General features: G+C 42.3%; 1 protein-coding gene across 1 annotated transcript in view; it reads left to right on the top strand.

The window, feature by feature from the left end:
* The window catches only part of TRABD2B (TraB domain containing 2B), a 256,233-nt gene that overhangs the window by 132,582 nt on the left and 105,489 nt on the right, over positions 1 to 18,162 (top strand). Inside the window, exon 3 of the mRNA XM_422458.8 lies at positions 4,851 to 4,997. Within this exon, the coding sequence (XP_422458.4) occupies positions 4,851 to 4,997 (147 nt within the window). The remainder of the gene's footprint in view (positions 1 to 4,850; positions 4,998 to 18,162) is intronic.

Raw genomic sequence — 18,162 nt, 5'->3', positions numbered from 1 at the left:
TTTCTGCGCAGCAAAGTTTGGTGTGAGAGTTTTCGCAGTTTCCTTTGCTTCTCAAATCTCAATAGCAAACCCACCAGAAGAACATTGATCCTTTTCTTTTCAGTCTAACACAAATTTTGTTCCTTCCATTGTAACTCCTGAATTTTCTGTATTATTAGCAAAATAGTTGCTAAGAAAGTTTGGGACCACTCTAGTATTTTGCCTGGTAAAACACTTCCTTGTCATACTTTATGATGGCTTCCTAGATGCCCACATGAAATGGTTTTTCCATTGTGGCACTGTTTGGGACTAATGTCAGAAGACTGAAGAGGTGGCCCTGTGAACCTTTCCACTTGGTTAGAAATCCATAGTATTGCCTTCTAGATGAGGTGATAGGCACAGAATTGAGCTGTCATCAGAACTGGGGGAACTACAGGAGTTTAATAAACGAAATGGATTTCTGACAAAGCATGTGAGTGTTTTATTTGGAAAGCTATAACAGGATAATCAACTGAAGTCAATTCACTCACATATGCAAAAGTATTAAAAATGTAGAGCTGAATGGACGCAGCTGCCTCTGCGTCCACCAGCTGATGTTCAGTGATGGTCATGGGAAAGAATCCATACATTGTGATGGTTTGTGAGAGTACCTTGGAATAAGTGGAATTTTTATCTTGCTTTGCTCCCAGAACCAGAGACAAAGAAGAACAAGATCTGTGACGGAACACCTCAAGTGTTCCTAAGGCCAGCTGCACATCAACTCACTTCTCCTCACTGTCTGGAAAGGTTGCAATGCTTTCTTAGATCTGTTTCTGTGGACTAGATTTACTTGCCTACAAGCCACATCTCATTAAAATCTCACATAAAATCAGATAGCTTCTCCTTACCTCCAGCTAATGCCTTGGCCTTGGGAAAATGAAGCTGAAACTATCCCACGACAACCTGCAGTGTTATGTATGTACATATACGCACTTTTAAGCAATGCCAGCCCCCTTTGGGACCTCAAGACCTCATACAGGTTTTCTCAGCTCATTTTGTGTGAGTGCTTCAGAGGTTTTCTAATGTTTTGTCTTTTGAAGTTGAAAGTAAGTGGTTTGTGCATTCCAGTTGATTTAAATGCAAGATAAACCTTTGCTGCCATTACTTTCCATTAGTATTTGACTCTTGACTAATCCAGATGTGTGGAGGGAAGTAAATAGTGTTTGTAGCGTCTAGGTAATCAGTAAAGTCCTTTGCTAGGGTTTTCATTGGGCTTGTTTGGTCCCTCAGAGAGGCAGTGAGTTTGCACAGGGATGGCAAACGCTAGTCTCTGCAGATTTGGCTGCAACTGGGGTGCCTAGGATGACCATGGCCAAAGATCAAAGGTTGATAGAATCATACAGTGGCTTGGGTTGGAAGGGACCTTAATGGTTATCTACTTCCTGGGCTGAGGCAATGCAGCAGTACAAGGGCTGCTGGGTGATGGAGAGAGCAGTTGGCATAAATATAAGAAATGGAGCAGTTTTGTTCACTAAGAAATTAGGGTTTAGGATTCTGGAGGATTCTGCAGATCTTCTCCTTCCTGGGAATACCTTGAGTGAAGGTCATCAGTAAGCCAGAGCTTTCCCCCTGTACCAGCCCTGTCTCTTCCCATGGAAGAACTGGCGAGGTCCAGGCCCCTTTTCCATGTGATGGCAATAGTCTGTGCTTCAGTGCTGCTAAAAGATCAGCCCAGTGGTTCCTGGTGCTCTGTGGGGTTGGTGGTACCCACTGTCTCAGGCAATAAAGCAGGACCTTAAGGTCTAAGGCTTGCCATAAGGGCTGAGCTGATGTCTCCAAATGCGCATAAAATCTGTGTTGGTTTGCTGCTTTGCACAAGTGAATGATACCACCTGTGTAGAAAGTCTTCTTCCTGGCAGGGTGAAAACCCTCTTCTGTTGTCCACGTATCAATTGGTTGCAAACTGGGGCCGGAGACAACTGTGCAAAACTGGCCTTCAGAGCACACAGCTGTCAGGATCATAAATTGCATGAATAAAATGCACTTTCCCAGCACCAAGCTCATAACTTCCCATCACTTCCCAGAACAAATACTGTCTGCTATATTTATTAGGTGGGACTGTGCATAGGCAGTCGCTTTTCAGTGTATTTATTTTGAAGCCCTCAGTTGTGCGGTAATCTCGGGCACCTCTGGGAGATTTAGCTCAGATAGAGGTTTGGGCTGGAGGTCATGGGGTGACTGATACTAAGATAGGGAGCAGGAAAGCAAACAGCATTGTTTTTGTGGCACTATCTGAACAGTAAGGAAAAATAAACGCAGCTTTTAAGATGGCTTTAACCTGACTTTGAAGGAAATAGCCTACAAATCCAGCAAGCAGCCGGCTGCTGTTAGACCTTACCTCTCCTTATGTGTGTTTTGAGCCACTCACCCCAAATGCATGATGACTGAGGCTTGCTTAAGCAACAGTTCTCTGGAAATCTTCTCAAGTGGCTGAAGTTTTGCTTGAGCATATGCAAATACTTGGGTTTCTAATTTTAGCTCCTGTCCCGGAGTACAATCTCTGGAGTTGCTTTTTTGGGCAGTAGGTTGGAGGCAGCAGTTGGCTTCCCTATGGGGTCAGCTGGGTGCCAGGGCTCAGCTGGCAGCATTTCTAGGTCCCCTTACAGCACAAGGGCAGAGAGCAGGAGCACAACCATCCTGAGACAAGCACTGACAGTAATAAATCTGGTGCCCGTGCACTGGGTTCCATCTCCTGCTGCAAGTTCCAATAAACTCCTTCTCTCCCATGTGATGTCTTTGGTTTTATGAAACAAGCAAGCACACACTGTGGCCTTTTCTGCAGCCAGATGCTTATTTTCAAGGAGCATGCAGGCAGTTTTCTTGAAGACCTCTAACCCTCTGTGAATATGACTGAAATCAGCTAATAGGTTCCAATTTTATTAGGAGGAAGCATAGAGCATGAATGCGGAGGACTGGTTTCCTCAGGAAGCTGAAGTCACAAAAAAAAAAAGCATTCAGGATGAAGTAAGGATTTGTTTGTTGCCTCCTTAATATTTTGCTGTAAAACACTCAGTCTTATCTGCCTTATCCTTAAGGTTTTTCTGGCTGTTTGTATATGTATGTGTGTGTATGCGTATTTTTGTGTATAAAATTCCAGCCACATCTATTGTTTAAAAATCAAAAAAGCGAAGGATTTTACTAAAAGCATTTTGGGAAAAGCTCTGCTCTCGGTTTTCCTGTCAAAGTTTTTCTAAGCTCTTATTTTTATTAGTCAAAATGTTTAGAATCCCCAGGAAATCCTGGGATGAACCGTTTCCTCTTTGAGCTGTAGCCCTTAGGGGGAAAAAAAAGAGAACGCTCAGATCCTTCAAAGGTTAGAAATTTTTAAACTGTATTTTTTGCAGATTTTTTAAATTACAGGAAAAGTAAGTTAGGAAGATGCTGAGCTTTATGCTACGGTCCTGGGAAAGATAGATCTCTTTGTAGAAAAGCCTGAAGAAACCCTTAGATCTGAGCAAGGAAATCTCTTAGGCTTGCATCTTAAGAGGCAACCAGTTGTGGGGTGGAGGCATGACAGGTTCATTTGAAAGACCATCTTTATGTTTTTAAAAAGTAAATTGAAAAAGAACATTTTCTTTCCCTCAACCAGAACGTGTGTGAGTTAGTGAACATCTAACAGCTTTGTATTCAGAGGCTGTTAATGCCCTGGCGATACTTTTATTTTCTTATTCCTTTAATTTTTTTTTTCCCCAAATCTTATTTGCTATATACCTGAGGTTTTACAGCAGTAAATCCAGTTGACAGTTTCCCTTCCTTCAGATCAACTTCAGTGGAAACCGTGTTTGTAAACAAATAACGACTTCCAAGTTGCAAAGACATTGGTACATCATTAATTTTAAACTCCTTTGGGATTTAATGCTTAAAGTCAGTTCAGTTACTTAAAGTTAGGCACGTGAGTAAGAATATGTATCAGAGACTGCAGCCGTGGCTGGGCCGGCTGGTGCTCAGCGTGTGTTGCTTACCCAAGAGCTGAGATGATAACTTGGGATGGAGAGGGCACTGTTATAAACGTGAGAAGCTTTCATCATCATCAAGGACATTTTGGGGGTACACAAATGTAAATGGTAAAGAGGGACTGTTTCCTCTGTGCAAGTATGTCCAGGTGGACAACAGGTTGACCATCAGCCAGCAGTGGTCTAGAAGGCCAATGGTATCTTGGGGTGCATTAAAAAGAACGTGGCAGCAGGTCAAGGGAAGTTCTTTTCCTTCTCTACTCTGCCCTGGTGAGGCTTCATAGGGAGTTCTGTGTCTTGTAACAGTGTCAGAATTCAGTGTCTCTGTTTTCCAAAAGGGTAGGTGAAGAGGAAAGACTAAGGGAGGGAGACTGACAGTGAATTACCTCAACTTTCTGGGTTTAAAGCATGCAGAATGTCCCCCTAATACACCAGCAACTTCCTAAGTTTGGAAGATTACGATTTTTATTGAAAATCTTCTGATTTTGTTTGGGCTTTGGATTTAAGATGGCTGTCAGGAAATACTCAAAGGAAATACAAGCTTCCTAATTTTAATTCCAGTGTATCCCACGCAGCCAAGTTGTCTGCACAGACAGCCTGAAAGCTCTCAGACTGTTTCCTCTGCTGGAGCAGTGTTGTGAAGTTAGACTTAGGAGGAATAACGAGGGTCATATAATAAGGACTTCTGCTAGAGAAGGTTAGAGTTCCCTTCCAGTTGGAAATATCTGATGATCAGCCCTTTATTGCTGTGGATCAGGATGAGTCAATAAACTTCATATGCATGTGAGTTTTTTGAGCCATTTGGCCTTTTACACTTTGCTTCTTCAATACCTAAGATCATTAACTCCTCTTCTGTTCTTCTTGTTTGCATTTCTACAGGTGCTGTTTGCGCTAAACCAAACTCTGCTCCAGCATGAAAGTCTCCGAGCAGGCAGTTTGCAGGCCCCGTACACCACTGAAGATCTCATCAAACATTATAATTGTGGAGACCTGAATGCTGTTATATTCAATCATGACACTTCCCAGGTAAGCAGAAATGTTGTGTATGAGCCAGCTAGCTGACAACAAATCATTTGTTTTAAAAGAGATGGTATTTTCTCTTACAAAGACAGGAAGTGTTCTCTTACCAAAGTTCCTGATCTAAAATTTCTACACTGGATATAGTGACCTGTATTCATTAAAATGCTTGGCATCTGTTTCTACCAGATAATCACATGCATAGTTTTCCCCAGTACTGCATCCTGCAGGTTTCATATGACAAAAAAGGGTGTAATTCAGCTGATGAATAGAGGCATAGAGAGGTTAAGAGCTTGGCATAAGGCCTTTCAGGTGCCTTTAGCTCAGCAGAAAGTAAAACACTAGACTCACGGTCATCACTTTCTACCTCATCTCTTCTTTTTCCTCTTCCTTTTGATGCCCCATGTTTTCTTCTCCATGTGTGCCTCATCTGCATAGTGAGAGTTTGGGGTTTCTTAGGTATTGTTTCGGCTCTGGGGGAGTGACTGCCTGGAAAACTTTCCTAGGAATGTGCCTTAAAAGAAGTTAATTATGGACACTTGTGGGACTGTTGAATGTGGTCTCCTCATTAAGGGGGAAAAAAAAAATCTTTGTAATATTTGAGCTTATGTTTGAAGAGGAAGTGAACCTTATGTAAATACTCTGTAAATAACTTCTCAAACATGTCATATTTCAGTAATTTTGTATGTGTCTCAGACAGCCCTTCTGTCTCTGTTTATCTTAGTTATCCAAAGCTATTAAAGACTCAATGGAGCAGAAATTCAATCACTAGTTTCTCAGATAAAGAGTTGAGAAAGTAAAGATGGCTCCAGTCTGCAAGGTAGCCACTCCCAACATGGGTATATTTGTAGAGGTCTTGTATGCTGCTTCTAGAATTTCTAGGTAGAAATATAAAATACTTCCGTTGCAGCTTTCCCAAGTAATCTATCACAGAACTAACTTCAACATGAGCTTGGACAGTTGGAAGTTCTTAAATCGTAGATAAATGGTTCTATCTCCTCTTTTCCCATATCTGGTTATGTTTCTCAAATTGTAGGAAGAGTAGTTAATGGTAATTAATGGGATCAAATCTCTTCACCCTTGTAGTCCTATAGAGTGAACTGTTCTTTCTGGGCTGTCTCGCACTGAAAAGCAAAGGGATAAACCAACTCTGTTCAGAATATGTCTCTAGAGGTGTGGTGGGTGAGTTGAAAAAGGTAGAGAGCTCAAGACTTTAGAGGATCCTAGAGAAGATAACTTGCAGGCAAGCACACAAGACAAATGCAAGGTGACCTTACAGAAGTAATTCTCCTGAGGTGTGGTGATGTATTTGTCATGGATGCAAATAAACAAATGCTAGTTGTAAAATCAAGAAGACGGTCCTGATATCTGAATGCCTTGTGTCATCTTTTAATGGCTATCAAACAGTGTAATTTTGCCAGCTTTCTTCTGTGCCTGTGTCCTTGAGGCAAGTTATTGCTGTTCACACTGATTGCATTGACTCACAGACATCTGTGGTTTGTTGACATAATGTCCTATAACAGACCTGTGTTTCAGACTTGAGATGCTGTAAAAGCTTTTTTATACCTGCAAATTCTTGATTCAATGTGAGTTTAAAAACAGTGTTAAAGAAGAAAAAAGCCAACAACCAGTGAGAGTTCAAGCGGTAGCGTTAGTCATGGGCTCAGAGTGCATACAGTTGATAGAGATTATAACACTTAGAGGCCATGGAAAATTAAAATCCCTATATGTATATTAGTCCCTCCAGAACTCTAAATGCTGTGAAGTATATTCCTCTTATGGGCTGTTGCTCTTAATTCAAGTAAAGAGGTTTTTTGTTTGGTAGTGTTTTTATAAACCAGCTTTATATCATTTATTTTTAATTGCAAGCAGTACAAAATAGAAAATTAAAGCCCAAGATAAACTCTCTATTCAGTTAACATTTGCCAGTGGTAATTCCATAGTTTATTCTGTGTGTTTTTTGTAAGCATGGTGTCCCTGCCATGGGGAGTCTATTTGGTTATCAAATTTGATTACCCGGGCTTAAATATTAAACATGAAGCATCACCCATGGGATCTTTCTCATGAACAACTAAATCTAAGCACAGAGATTTATCACTGACTGTGAGTGTAGTACAGTCCTCATCAGGTGAGGAAAAATGATAATCCTACAAGTGAAGGAAAACTTTGAATATCACAGAGCTGCAGAATAAAGGACACCCTGTCCATTAGTTCCCTCATTCGGGAGCCATTGGTTTAAGTAACTGGAATGTGCCAGAAAAGCAGCTGGAAATTCCAGCATCACACCAGGGACACTTGAAGGGACAAAGGTGTATGTGTAGGAACTTTCTCAGTTCCACTACCACGAATCCTGGGAGATGGAGCATCTTCAGTAGCTGCCTGCAAGAAGCTGAGATGGCTTTGCAGCAGAACTCATCTTGGAGCAGGAAGAAGGAGCAAAAATACTAATGCTGTTGTCTGTGTTATGGATGACTTTCTTGAGCCTCTTCAACGTTGCTGAGAGAGCTTTTGGAAAAACTGTGGTTTCCCAGCATTGATCTTGACAACTTCTGTGGCATTTGAGAGGAGAGAGCAGTCTGTGCCTGTACAGGGTGCAGAAGGGATGGTGCCAGAGGAGAAGTGTGGGAAAAGGGCATTTTGTAGACCAAATCAGGAGCTTAGGCACCAGCGCAGAGGGCAGCTCCTGTCTTGGAGCAATCATCACCAATGACACTCAAGCACTAAACCGTTTCTTCTTGGTTTCAATGTTGAGGTTCTTTTTACTTTTTATTCCTTTTAAATTTTAATCAAGAGCAGCAAAAGCAGAAAACACTTCTGCTTTCCTTTGGTCATATAACATTCCTCATTCCTTTCTCTTTCTTTCTTTTTTTTTTTTTTTTTCCTTTTACATTTTGTTTCCAAGCACCATTTTTCTGAACATATAAATCCTTATTCAAACTTAATAAAATTTTAAGAGACTGAGTTTATTCAGTTAGACTATGACCTAAAGTGTACAGAGCATCTCTCCTGCTTGGACAGCCTTCTGCAAATGCATGATTCTCTTGTGACTTGTTCAATCAAGGGTCTTAGGCTGGAGTTTCTGGGCAGAAAGTCAACACGATGCTGAAAAGAAAATACTCTTTGACTTAAGGATAGGATAGGTTTATGTTGTTTTTTCTTCAAACTTTTTCCACCATAGAAATCCTAGTTTCTTTCTCTGCTTTTGAAAAATATATGCTACAAGCGAAGAGGCATTGGATTAGACCAGCAGTTTTAACTTCTGTATTATCTGATGTTCTTATATAGGAATTAAGGTTAGTAGGTCTAGATGCATTCAAATGGAAAGAAAAACAACAAACAACAACAACAAAAAAAAACCTCTTAGTGCAAAATTAGAAAATGGTCCACCTCCAGAGAACACTTTTTCTTACCTAAGATAGCTTTAAAAGTCCCTAAAAACATGAAGCTGTGGTGAGCAAGAAGTATGGTACAGAACAATTTATCTTGTATTTTGTTCCCTAAATCTGATGTTGAGGTCTTTATTTAAATCTGTTGAACTGATATTTGTAGAGTGTTCAACTGATGTGTGTAGGGTTTGGGAGTATTTTGTACCCTTACTTCCTGTGATGGGTTTTGAGATGTTCAAATTTTTAAGGACGATTCTGTGCAGCAGATTCATCCTTGCCAGCCAAAAACTATACCTGTGATCTCCTGCTCTTGTTTTTCAGCCATAATTTTGACCCAAGGATTCACAGTCAAATAGTTTTTGGGTAGGGGATTTTGCCTTTTGAAATACACAGAGTGATCCTGATAACACAGCATTAGAGATCCATACGCTAACAGCATGTCAGTAGTCAGCTTCCCTACATTAAAAAAGAAAAGGTTCAGCTCATCACTTCACAATACATGTGCTGTTTATAAGCAGGCTGTATTTTATACCCCTTTAAAAAAGTTATCATCCTGCATTTAAACCTGTCCTTTAAGATGTAGGAGTTCTGATCATTCTAATTATATCATTAATTTGCCCCATTCTCATTTTGGATAAAATATGACTGGATTTCTGGCTCACTTCTCAAATCAATGAGAACTATCTGTGGAATGCCCCCGCTTCAGTAAATGCAGAAACACACAGCTGAAAGCATTAGGTAGAGCATTGAATGATAAGGAGACCTAATTTGTTCAAGGAATGGAGTTTTATCTACAGCAAAGGAAGATAAATCCTTAAACTGAAGGCACAGCTATTGTAACACAACACTTTGGAAGCACCTTATCATTTTCAGCTGTAACAAAGTGCAGACAAACTGGCACAGCCTTTTGGCCTTCCAGGGAAAGTGATTACAGGCTTTCCAGCCAAACAAGTGCAAGGTTGTCCCGGGCACAGAGTGAGCTGCTCTCGAGGGTTTCTGGGTCCCAGCAAGCCATCGGTAGCACTTCCATGCCTCTGTGTTATTACTAAAATCCATGGCAGGCCCGATGTTCCCCTGGTGTCTGATGACATGTTCAGAGCTGCTTGTGCCCCAGCACGAGCCTCCCACCTCCCGGGTGCTTCTGGAGAGATGTTGGTTTCCCAGAGTTCAGAAGAGCTCCTGATCAGCTGTGGTAGGGTCACACATTCTTTCCACTTGCACCTGAGTCACAGCTTTGTGAGCATTTGGAAGTTAAAAACAACAACCCACAAGGGCAGCCAAAATTTTCTGAGTCTAATTTTCATATTATGTCAGAACAGGATTCCAGATTGGAGCAATATTATATTTTGGCTCACGTGTTTTACAAAATTGGTTACAGACCCAGATTGAGAAAGTCTACGTGTTGATGACAGTGCTGGGGAAATCTCTGCAGAGATGATTTTTTTTTCTTTTTTTGTGAGTAATCTGGAACGCTTCCAGATAATTTTCCTGCTACAGGTTTTGAAAATAGGTTCTTGCTGGTAAATCTTCATTGTGTGCCTGCTTTTAGCATCATCTTAGCTTGGAAGTTCCCTCTTTCTGACTTCCAATTTCTATGGAGAAGGCGAAAGGAGAGGGAGAGAAAGTAGGAGAAAGTTGGAGCAAGACGTTTAGAGGCGAAAGGTTTTTCTTTTGAGGGCTTAGAAAGGAAACATACAAAAAATAACTGATTTATGAAAAATATTTGAGGGTTGTTGACTGCGTTTATTAGTAAGGGAATAAACTGTGAAAGACAATGAAACAGTGGTTGGGAAAAACATTTGGAGTTCAAGGTAGTAGCATGCTGCTTTCTGCGCGTTGCTGTATGCTTGCTATAAAGCATTTACTGTCACTTCTATTCAAAGTGCTGGTTTGAATGTAGAAAATGCTTCTTCTCCCTTTGTGTTTTACCTAGAGGATGTGTTTGCTCCCTCATTAAGACGAAGAGGGAAAACAAAGGGGTCAGCAATTTGGTCGTCCTTGTTGACTTGACAGCATTGGTATTCACTGGTGTCCTGAAAGTTGATGGTTTGAGGTACTCCTTGACGCAACATTTCTTGCTCTGATACTGTTAATGCACATGACTGAATAGGGAGCACAGTAGGTTGGGTTATTCAGAGTAATCTGATTTTTCTCTCTGATGGTGACTTTAAACCTAAAAGCAGGTGGCACACTTCATGTAAGCTTTCAGACTTTCATTGTCACCTGAACCAGAAGCTCATGGAAGAGCCCTGATTGTTGGGCTGAGTTTGTACCCACTACTGACCAGCTGTTCTCCCACTGTGCAACAGAAAACTAAATGAAAAATACCTTTGGAAAAAGAATTTCAGTGCTTTGAAAAACCAATCCCCCAAACAAACCCTTTGGCCCTTTTTTTTTTTTTTTTCCACTTTATTGCCCTGCTTTGCCTTTTGATCAGTATCTTTGCTTGGGTGTCATGGCAATATAATAGGTGATGGTTTTAGTGTCAGAACAGGAAAAAAAAATCTTTGTTAAAGGAAACAAAGCATTTGGAAGGGAAATAGAAAAACGTGAACTTTTCCATATGTTTGCAAGCTCATGAAAGCTGGCCTCAAAAAAGAAATCCCAATGTTAAATTGAGCTTTTAAATGGGGCAGGAGTTATCAATGTGTAGTTAAGATTTACACTCCCCACTGAAACCAAAACCTGTATTTGCATACATTGCAGGCTTGTCATCCTCATTCAATTAACGAACAGGTCCCTGTAATCTGGTCCTAAATATACACTGCATAGCTGGGTGAAGCTTGCAGAAAGGGGGCCGGGATCATTGTTCTGACTGTGTTTTGCTAAGGCTTCTTTAATCAAAACATTCATTCAGATAGAGAGGCCAGCTGCATATTTTGGCATCCCTACCAAGGGGAGCAGGGACAGGGTTGGGGTGGGGTGGGGTGGGGAAGGAAGCCTTGGAGGAGAGGCTGGTGGTATGGCTTTTAGTTTTATTTACTTATTTATTCTTCTCAAGTGCTTGGAAAGCAACTGTTTAGCTGGTTTGGGAAAACAAATAGAAAACATACAGGGAGGTCATGACTCCTCAGGGATATTTTTTTAACAAGAATAGAAGTATCACCCCCCAAGCTGTTTGTGAGATGCACAAGCCATTCCTGTAGCTATTCTCCCTTTTTTTCCCTCCCCATTTTTCCGCTTCTTTTTCATTTTCTCATTTTTCCCTTTCTTTCTTTATTTCATTTATTTCCTCTTTTTTTCCCCCTGTATTTCAATTTTTTTTCCTATCTCCTCCCCTTTCTCTCTTTTTTTTCCTCTTTCCTCTCTTTTCTTTTCTTTCTCCTTTTTTTTTTTTCTTTTTTTTTTTTTTCCTTTGAAATGTGCTCTCCTTCCACCCCAAATGCCCCAGAGCAGCACGGGAGAACAGCAGGTGCAGCAGGATTTGTGTCTGACGGCTGCAGGGATGTGGGTGTCCAGGGCTTCAGGAGTTGCAGCTGACCCTACGAGCCTACAGTCATGCCAGCAATGACTCCTGAAGTATTTGTTTCACATAGAATTTTTTAATTATTATTCTTCATATCATATGCTATTTTTAAAGAGTTCAGTAGCTTTCAGGCTATTTTCTTCTTCAGTCTTTTTCTGTTCGTAATTTTCCTCTGTTTATAGGTTTAGATGCTCAGTGGCTCGTGGAGCTGAGCTAGCTAATTTGAAACTGCAAGGACTTCCTTTTTAAACTCAAGTTACCTTTCCATCCTAAGAGGTACTGACGTAGCTTATAATCAGGTAGGCCAACTACAGAATGCTTGCCAGCATGAACTGCAGTGCAACTGCAGCAGCCAGGCAACTGGTGCAACGTAGCCTTGCAAGAGTATGGCTCAGTAAGGAATGAGCAGAAATGCTGATGAAAAGTCCACAGATGTGTCCAAGTAGTAATGAATGTAAGCCAGAAAATAATTAGGGTTTGTGGAGCCCCTCTCCGTTCAGCTGCGAGAGCACACTTTCTGCTGATGGAAAGGTTGCAGCCCCTTTTCCTCACTGTTTCTCAGCTCTGCTTCCTTCTTTCAGAGGTCTGGGACACTACAGGCTTTCTCCAAGCCAAGGGGTGCGATGGAAAATCCATTGCTGTAGTGGAAATGCTGAGCTAGCCCAAGCCTCAGAGTTGTTCCTGAGTGGTTCCTGGAGCAGGGGCAGCAGGAGGGTGGGGAGGTGTGAGTAGGAAGTGCGACTGCTCTTTGACCTGTTCTCAGAACTTCCAAGCCTTTCTCTGGCTGCAGAAAGTTGTTGCTTGAGAACTGCTCAGCATTCTGCACAATGGATGAGAAGAAAATGGGACAAGCACAGATTGGGAATGTGGTGGTTAGTTTGTTGTTGGAGTATGCTTCTGGAAAAAAAACACCACATTTTAGCAGCACAGAATCCACGAAATGACACACCTATGCTAGCTTCATCCTCCAAAATGTGCTGGAAGTGCATATAATGTGTTCTTAACACTCATCACAAGTAGATGTTTGCACTGGGAAAGGACACATAGGACTTATCCTGAAAATCTAAGTCTACTCATGCTTCTAATAGATGACTTCAAATGTTGATGCTTAATAAAAGGAAATTATCACCTAAAAGCAGCAGGAATTGAAGGATGGGCTAATAGCAACTTGCACAGTTTTGCAGAGCCCCCTCCTGGCTTCCGTCCTACAGAATAGGCTCAAAGTGCATCTTCTGGGCAATTGCCATTTTTGGGCTGAATCACGTTGACCAAACACCCATTCCTTTCCTTGGCCCTGAAGGTCTCCGTTGGGATGGAAACTTGGAGGTGCTGCAGGAAATCAGCCCAGCCAGCAGCAGCAGCTGTCACTCCAGCAGCCACGTCCTCCTCGTGGCGATGCTCATCCTTGCAGCCCATTCATTTAGCAGTATTTGAATTCTTTGCGTCAGAGGCTGCAGTAAGCAGATATTGCTCACTCAGATGCCATCAGAAGGGTTCATAAATCAGAGAGGAACAGGTGTCTTCTGAGTCCAGAGTAGTATATTTTGCAGCACTGAAATAAAAACCACAGTGCCCTGTCAAGGCTGGTTAACAGGCAGGTATCCTCCCTTCATAAACGGGTGATAACTGGAGCTCAGATGTCAGCCACTGACCCAAGAAGTGCTGGTGTGAATTTAGGGCTGTTCCGTTTGTCAGAGGAGCCAGTGGGTTTCAGGACACTGCTTTGGCTCTCTGGAAGCCCACATAAGCAGTGCTGTCAGCTCTTGAGATTCTTATCTTGTGCATTGCTCTCTAGACCATATAAAAGTTCCTGGCCTGTGTGGTACAGGGGAAATCCTCCAAAGCATCGCCCCTTCCTTGTCTTCTGGCCTCTGCCCACATGAAGCTCATAAATTAGGCAGCTAATGAGATAATGTATAATAAATATCACATAAAAAAAATGTAACATATAGTGGTAGGAACAGCGGCACTGTGATTTCATACTGGACTGAATTTAGGGCAGTCCCACTGTAGCCAATAGGCTCCATAGCAGGGGAAAAAGCGTTAACCAAAGTTGGTGGTGCTTATGTGTGTACAAAAAATTATTTTTAGATTGATACTCAGAGTTCTGGCATTTTGCCTTTGCCCTGAAAATTTGTACAAATATTAAAAAATCAGTAAACAAGAAAATATATTTAAATATCATCCAGTGTTTATGAAGTTTCAGCTGACGTTTGGCAGTACGCCCTAACTCTGATAAAAGACTCTGTGCCTATATGTTTTTCTTTTCTCTTTTTTTTTTCCTTTTCTCTATTTTTTCCCCCCCTTTCTCTCTGTTTTCATAGACAAAGCTGACAGCATAACACAGATCTTGAGATATGTCTGATGTGTTTCTTCTGAGGTGAAGTGCAGCAGGATCCCAGTCTCCTTCCACAAAGTATTAGTGGGAAGAGAGGTTAGGGCTAAGCATCATCTTTGACTTTGGATCTTCCTTGGGGTCTCATCTACAAGATTCAGCCAGTGCCTTCTACATAACATCTGTTCTCAAGTCAGAGGGTCTTGCTGTCCCCATTTTACAGACGGGATTTTGAGAGACAGGAGGAATAATGCCAAATGCTTCAAAGATATTTAGTGGAGGTTAAGTGCCGAGTTTGCTTTGAAGGTCTAAACCCAAATGACAGCTTGTGATCATGCAAAAGATTTGTATTGCCCATGGGAACAGAACAATTTTTTCAGGGTAGTGTCATAACCACTCCACAACCCTTCCTCTTTCTTCTTCCTGAAGCTCCTACTGACTTCAAAGGTGAAGAATTATGGCCTACATCCCACAGCACTGTGAGCTCGGACGTGTGTGCAGAGCTTTACCCACACATATATTCCATCAGGGATACTGACTTAAGTAAAGTTACACAGACGGGGGGGGATGGGTGGTTCTGGGTCTTGACTTTGTTTAGTTCTCGTGTCCTCTCACTTCAAAAACTCGACTAAGAAATGCAGGGTGTACCTAAAGATGCCAAGGGTGACACCTAATGACTGGATTGGGAGTCCAGCTATACTAACTGTAGTAACCGTAGAGCCATAGTCCCTGGTGAATATGAATAGAAAAAAGGCAGAGTTATAGCTGATTCAATCAAACAAATTGGTCATTCTTTTAAATACCTCTGCATGAAATGTATTATTGAGTTTTCACAGGAAATATGTGTGTATATACATGGCACGAATTGGTTTCTCAAAAAACAGCGTTGCTTGTGGAGACTGCACACGAAACCTGTTTTTCTCTCTTTTAATGTGTATCCACTGGAAAGAGAGCATACGTATCCCAGGTGATGTGTGCTTGTCTGCTGACCCAACTACTGCTTTCGTAGTGAACAGCCAAATAAGAAGCGAGGATTTTCAACACTCCCATCGTGCATCCTGTGATACATTTGAATACTAATAGCAGTAGACAGCTATGATGGCAGAGGTGGTCAGTGCACTGCTCATTGGCACAGCACGTTTCATCCCTCACTCAGTTTGAAGTCACAAATGCCTACCCTTAAATATTAGAATTATTTTTTACACTGAATCAATACAAAAATATTTGATGAAATGGAATAAGGAAGAAACATCCCTTTGGTGTGTTCTTTAGCCCATCTTTTCAATACAACAGCTTTTCTTTTTTTCCCCCCCTCTAAAAAAAAATAATTGTTTAATCCCAACTGTGGTTAACAGCTTCCTAACTGCATGCAACTGTTTCTTGACTTCCTGATCCCCGTCTGGTAGTTAGGAATCCAAAGGGTTTCTTAAATCAACAGGAGCAGCTGCCTCCTTGAAGCCACGCATGGTGTATGTCACCGTCTATGGAAAGGAGCTGCAATACAGGGAGGAGCAGCGCTGATTAATGGGGCCAGTGTCGTAGCTCAGAGTGTGGTTGCACTACTGTGTACGGCTGTACTTACTTCAATCATTTATCTTCCAGCCTCTGCCACACACACACACATACAAACATACACACACGCTGTATTTTTTGCCAGTGATTGAGCAGTCATTAGAAACACAGGAATGCACAAGGTGCAGAGGGATCTGTAGCTGGTGATGTGCCTATAGGGGTAATGCCTCCTTTCATCTTGTTCTTTGGACAAGAATGAGAAACGCTGACAAAATCCAGTCCTTGGTCTGAAATTTATCTCTCTGTCCTTAGCAAACTCTTTCCCACAGAGGGAAAAGAGAGGGGAAAGGAAAAAGAAAGAAAGGTGAGGAAATGGCTGCATTTTGTGGACTCTGCTGTGGGTTTGATAAAGAGGGAAAACTGTGAATTGAGTGTGGATGTAGGACTGCAAGTGATGGAGCTGTGTGAGCCCAAAGGAAGATGCTTGGCTTCTTGGCAAAGACCCTTTTGGTCAGGGTCTGAACAAAACCCCTGTGCTTGGGCTCCAAACCTCCTGCAGTGGAGATGTCCCCTGCGTGGGCTGCTCAAAGCCATTGTGTCCACAAGCACTGCTCCTCCGGCCTCAGGTAGGAGCAGGTTGTTCTCATAAGTTGTGCGGTGCTTTCCCTGAAGCATTGCATGTGTTATTATTCCTACCTCACTGATTTTCACCAAGAATGGAGGCTCCTACATCCATCACTATTGCAGCCAGCAATGTTTTACCCCTCCAGTGCCAGCAGGCTGCTCCTGGTCCCTTGAGGACAAATGCAGCTCAAGGCAGCTTCCTTGTGTATTGACAGGAAACTGGTGTCTCCAGTAGGTCTGGCCTAATGGGGCTGTTATTATTAGCTGAGTGTTCGCAAAGGGCTATAATTAGAAGAAAGCACAAAGCACTTGCTTGCTCTGAGGACTCTGCAAGATGCATTGGAAAAGCCAAGCCAACTTGGAAAGCCTGGTGAGAGGAGTGACTTAGGGAAGTATACCCCAATCCTTAAGGAGTGACATGCTGGGAGAATTGTGGTGATTTGGCAAAACAGATTGTATTTGGAAAATCCACATGGTCCACGCGGCCCCACAGGCTGGTGCAGTTACAGTGTGCTGTCGTTATCTCTGCCCATACGGGAGCATCAGCAGATGCTGTGCCCATTTCTGGCTCACCCAGCGGGTACAGCCTTTGGTGCAAACCCACAGCGAGGCCTCAGTCTGTCCTGAATAACTCATGGTAAGAAACCTCATCTGCCCTGTGCCCCTGACACAGCTGGGGCTGCAGTGGAAAAGCCTTAAGGAGAGCCACTGGGAAGATGAAAATGAGTTCTCTTGCTAAGACTTGCTGAAAGCTTTTAGAGAGACGATATGAGTGAGGAATGTGGGAAGAGGCAGAAATTGTTGTGGTAAAATCATGTGGCCAAGTGGGAGGGTAAGAGGTGAGCTGGAAAAAAGAAGACTAAAGGCAAGTTTTAAGAAATTGAGTTCAGGAATCTGGTATAGTGGAAAACCAGAGGAAGAATTAAAGCAACAGAGCTGCTGCATCAAGTATTTCAGCACGCTGCTTGAAGGATGTTCCCCTTATGGGCTGTGCGTGCAATACCATTACCGCTGACTCGGATTAATGCTGGAAATCCTGGCAGCTTTACTTTTACCTGGGGACTGGGAAATCTGAATTTGGGTTTCGCAGCTTAAGCAGCTTTCCAGTGGCGAGGCAGAGGAAATCACCGAAGATGAGGCGTCCTGGGAGCAGTCATCAAACACTGCCCACTGTAGCACACCGCGCATCCTGCAGGCTGCTGCATCAAAACAGCTCACTTGTCCCAGTAATCAGAGACTTGTGGCATGGCTGCCCTTTACAGCTCAGGTCTTGGTCCTTCCATGAGCTTGCTCCACTTACTGCAACAATCCCAACTATCCTTTGGGTTTCACCATTCTTTGTGCATGAACATCACTCCTTCCAAAAAAAAAGGGGGAGACTGAAGGAGCAGCTGGTGTGGAATTCCCTTCTTCTCCCTCAAAACATCAGGAATATTTCAGGGATTTTATGTGGTGAAGTTCATGGTCTCTTCTAGTGAGATCTAAAGCTGAGAGAAAGGTAAGGACTTTTATCCTGTTTACATTGTCCTGGTTTTGGATTTGCTGTCCTTTCTTAATTGTTTAACTGTTTGGATTATTAAAAAGCAGCATATACAAACCAAATCTTGCAGTCCTTACTTTGGTTGAGAATGCATTGCAGGACTTGTTCAGGCATGAATTAGCCAATAAACAAGCTCGGACATGCAGAGAAGAGGTTTTGGTAAATTGCTCAGGTGTGGCACCTGAAAACTGAGCTTGCAGAAGGAACAGAGAAAGAAATCAGAACGTTCCCTTTGGTACAAGTTGTACTCTGCTGTACCCTTCCCAGATGCAGGCAGGTGCTAGTTATACTAAAAAAGCGTGTGTTGGCTA

The sequence above is a fragment of the Gallus gallus genome, chromosome 8, assembly GCF_016699485.2.
Source record: "Gallus gallus isolate bGalGal1 chromosome 8, bGalGal1.mat.broiler.GRCg7b, whole genome shotgun sequence".
In the NCBI taxonomy this organism is placed as follows: domain Eukaryota; kingdom Metazoa; phylum Chordata; class Aves; order Galliformes; family Phasianidae; genus Gallus; species Gallus gallus.
This window is presented reverse-complemented; position numbering and strand designations above follow the sequence as displayed.